We start from the raw sequence: 3857 nt of genomic DNA, 5'->3' as shown, positions 1-3857 counted from the left end.
CAATTCTCTTAAACTACAATTCACCCCCCTCTTGTAGTATTCTTGTAAAGCAACAATTGGTTTCAGAGCCTAATTCTCTCGAAACCAGGACACCCTGAAGAGGAGAATCTTGGCACAAGATGAATATTCACGAAAAGCTTGAAGAAGGGTACTCTACGCAACGACCTCCTATGTTCAATGGGAAATTCTATACCTATTGGAAGAACAGAATGGAGATCTTCATCAAAGCAGAGAATTATCAGGTCTGGAGAGTAATCGAAGTAGGAGACTTCGAGGTAACCAAAACCAATGCTCAAAATGAGATAATTCCTAAACCAATGTCTGAATATGAGAAAGAAGACTTTGATAAAATGGAAATCAATGCAATGGCTGTAAAACTTCTTCATTGTGGACTTGGACCACATGAACACAATCGTGTTATGGGGTGCAAGAACGCAAAGGAAATTTGGGATCTCCTTCAAGTAACTCATGAAGGAACTAATGAAGTAAAACTTTCTAAAATTGATTTACTCATGTCTAAGTATGAACGTTTTGAGATGCAACCCAAAGAGTCTATCCAGGAAATTCTTACTAGATTCACTAATATAATTAATGAACTAGTTTCTCTTGGTAGAAAAATTCCTACTGATGAGCAGGTTAGAAAGGTGCTAAGAAGTCTTCCTCAAGACGAGCGTTGGAGAGCTAAGGTGACAGCCCTTCAGGAAACAAAGGACTTCACAACGTTCAACATTGAACAACTTGATGGTTCCCTCATGACACATGAGCTTCATCTAGGAACCAGTAACAGTGAAGGAATCAAGAACAAAGGGCTGGCACTGAAAGCTGACCAGGAGGAATCAGAAGTGGATGAAGAAGAAGCAGCAATGCTAGTCAGGAGATTCAAGAGGATGTTCAACCGGAACGAACGGAACTCCAGAAATTTTCAAAAGAAGTCTTCTAACTCCAAACCAGACTATGGATGTCACAAGTGTGGGTCAACTGACCACTTCATCAGAGACTGTCCTCAATGGGATATTGATAAGGGAAAAGGTAAGTTTAAAGAACAAGGAAAAGAGAAGTACAAGACTCCTTTCTCAAAAACGGATGTCAAGAAAGCAATGATTGCTGCTTGGGGAGACTCTGAAAGTGAGGAAGATGAAGATCAACCTGAAGAGGAAACTGCAAATCTCTGCTTGATGGTAAAGTCAGATGATATGTGTGCATACCTCAAGGAACTGGAAAAGGAGGTAAGTGAAAGTAACTTTGATAATGCTAAACTTAGATCTCTATCCAAGGATGCTTTAATTTGTCAAAATGGAAATTAATCTGAGAGATGAATGCATGCAATGGAACGAATGTCAAAAGGTTCTACAAATCTGGAAAGATCATAGTGCTTGGCTGGAAACAACAAGAAATGACATTCAAACCAGATTTGGAGAGCTACATGACAAATATCTTCTTATGTCTGAAATGCTTGAAAATGTTAAAAAGGAAAATTTCATGTTAAATGTCGAGCTTTCACAGTATAAACTTGTTAATGCTGATATTAGTTCTAGTAGTTCCTCCAATGATTCGATGCTGAAATTCAATGCTGATTTTGAAAAACTCAAGCTAGATCTTGAGAACTTAAAAATTGGCAAAGATAAACTGGAAAAGGAACTACATGATAGAAAGAATAGAAGCATTGATCCGAATGCTACTCCTAAATGGATCAAGAATGCTCAAGTCAAAACAACTGAGGGACTTGGGTATGAGTCCAAAAGGAAAGGGAAACAGAAAAAATATGTAGACCTACCTAGTAGCAAAGTTTGCACTTTCTGTGGAAAAACAGGACATTTACAATCTGATTGTAGAAAGAAATTGGAACATGATAAAAGAAATGTTAAGCAAATATGGATAAGGAAAACTGATATTGCATCAACTTCAAAGGAACCCAAGGATTCCGGGGTTCCTAAAACTAACACTTAAGTTTTCTTGCAGGTCCTAGTGAAGGGGAACAACCTATGGTACCTCGATAGTGGTTGTTCAAAGCATATGACTGGAGACAAATCAAAATTTCTTTCACTAGAGACCTATCCAGAAGGAACTGTGACTTTTGGAGACAACAAGAAAGGAGAAATCATTGCAAAAGGCAAAATTGGAAAGTCAACCTCCCATGCAATAGAAAATGTGTTCCTGGTCGAGGGTTTGATGCACAATCTACTCAGCATATCACAATTTTGTGATAGAGGAAATTCGGTAAGCTTTACTTCTGATGAATGCCATATCTTCAATAACAGATCAGGGAAGGTTATTCTAAAAGGAACGAGAAAAGGAAATACCTATGTGGTTGACCTTGACTCAATCTCAAAGAGTAGCCTTACATGCTTGAGTGTTATTGAAGATGACTCTTTACTTTGGCACAAACGCTTTGGACATGCTAGCTATGCTTTAATTGATAAACTCGGGTCAAAGGACTTGGTTGTAGGACTACCCTCTATCAAGTTCCTGAATGATAAAATCTGTGATGCCTGTGTAAAAGGAAAGCATGTCCGAAGCTCCTTTAGATCTAAAAGGATGGTTAGCACCACTAAGCCATTGGAATTAATTCATATAGATTTGTGTGGTCCCATGAGAGTCCAAAGTAGAAGTGGCAAGAAATATGTATGAGTTATAGTTGATGATTACTCTAGATTTACTTGGGTGATTTTTCTAACAAGTAAAGATGAGACCTTTGATGAATTTGTAGCATTTTCCAAACATGTGCAGAAAACAAGTGGATTCTCAATAATCCATTTAAGATCTGACCATGGTAAAGAATTCGAAAATTCAAAATTTGATGAGTTTTGCAGGGAACAAGGTATGAACCATAATTTCTCTACTCCTAGGACTCCTCAACAGAATGGAGTGGTTGAAAGGAAGAATCGAACTCTGGAGGATATGGAAAGAACAATTTTGATAGCAAGCTCCCTGCCAAGGAACTTCTGGGCTGAAGCTGTCAACACAGCATGCTACATAATAAATAGAGTAACCATCAGAGCCATAACTAATAAGACTCCCTATGAACTGTTCAAAGGGAGGAAGCCAAATATCTCTCATCTAAGAGCCTTTGGATGCAAATGTTTTGTTCACAATAATGGAAAAAGGAACTTGGGAAAGTTTGATGAGAGAAGTGAAGAGGCTATATTCCTTAGCTATGCCTCAAATAGCAAAGCTTATAGAGTTTACAATAAGAATTCTTTGTGTGTTGAAGAAATCATTCATATCATATTTGATGAATCTAACTCTTTTATGAATGTACAAGAACATGATAACAATGATTTTGAAATTGGATTAGTCAGAAACAGGGATGAAGAAGAAGAAAATCCTAAGCAAACCAGAGAAGAGCAAAGAGATCCAAATGAAGAGACTGTGGAAAATCCTCAGGAAAACAATCAAGAAGCTTAAACAAATGAAGCTCAGACCAATGAAGAGCAAAACCTCGAGGAACATGAAGCTGAAGAAGAAGATAGAAATGTAGAACATGAAACGCCTCAAATTGGAGTCCCGACAAGAAAATTCCTGCCTAAACCCTTTAAATATCAAGGATCTCATCCCACTGATCTAATAATCGGTGATATAGGCAGAGGAACTCAGATCAGATCACAAATGAGGAACTTCTGCGCATTCAATGCATTTCTCTCCATTCTGGAACCTCGAAATCATCGGGAAGCCTTAGAAGATGCTGATTGGATTGTAGCCATGCAAGAGGAGCTGAACGAGTTTGAAAGGAACAAGGTCTGGCGTCTTGAAGTCAAACCCAAAGAGAAGAAGGTAATTGGTCTCAAATGGGTATTCAGGAACAAGCTAGATGAATATGGAACTATCGTGAGGAACAAAGCTCGTTTAGTTGTAAAAGG

General features: G+C 38.1%; 1 protein-coding gene across 1 annotated transcript; it reads left to right on the top strand.

Annotated features, from left to right (window-relative positions):
• Window positions 1-209: 209 nt before the first annotated feature.
• On the top strand, window positions 210-3478 carry LOC145637166 (uncharacterized). Its single transcript, XM_081688657.1, has 7 exons — window positions 210-672; window positions 775-1226; window positions 1345-1860; window positions 1960-2123; window positions 2259-2538; window positions 2728-3180; window positions 3296-3478. The coding sequence occupies exons 1-7, from the start codon at window positions 210-212 to the stop codon at window positions 3476-3478; spliced, it is 2511 nt and encodes an 836-aa protein (XP_081544783.1).
• The last annotated feature ends 379 nt before the right edge of the window (window positions 3479-3857 follow it).

The sequence above is a fragment of the Chenopodium album genome, chromosome 6, assembly GCF_948465745.1.
Source record: "Chenopodium album chromosome 6, dcCheAlbu1.1, whole genome shotgun sequence".
In the NCBI taxonomy this organism is placed as follows: domain Eukaryota; kingdom Viridiplantae; phylum Streptophyta; class Magnoliopsida; order Caryophyllales; family Amaranthaceae; genus Chenopodium; species Chenopodium album.
Note: the sequence above shows the minus strand (reverse complement) of the source record. Positions and strands in the feature narration are given on the sequence as shown.

What these genes read in the sequence shown, in the direction of transcription:
- LOC145637166 (XM_081688657.1), top strand. Translation starts at nt 210, where the DNA reads ATGGAGATCTTCATCAAAGCAGAGAATTATCAGGTCTGGAGAGTAATC. An exon ending in TGGAACATGATAAAAGAAAT is followed by an intron (nt 1,861 to 1,959) that starts GTTAAGCAAATA and finishes GTTTTCTTGCAG; the next exon opens with GTCCTAGTGAAGGGGAACAA. An exon ending in GCAAAAGGCAAAATTGGAAA is followed by an intron (nt 2,124 to 2,258) that starts GTCAACCTCCCA and finishes CTTCAATAACAG; the next exon opens with ATCAGGGAAGGTTATTCTAA.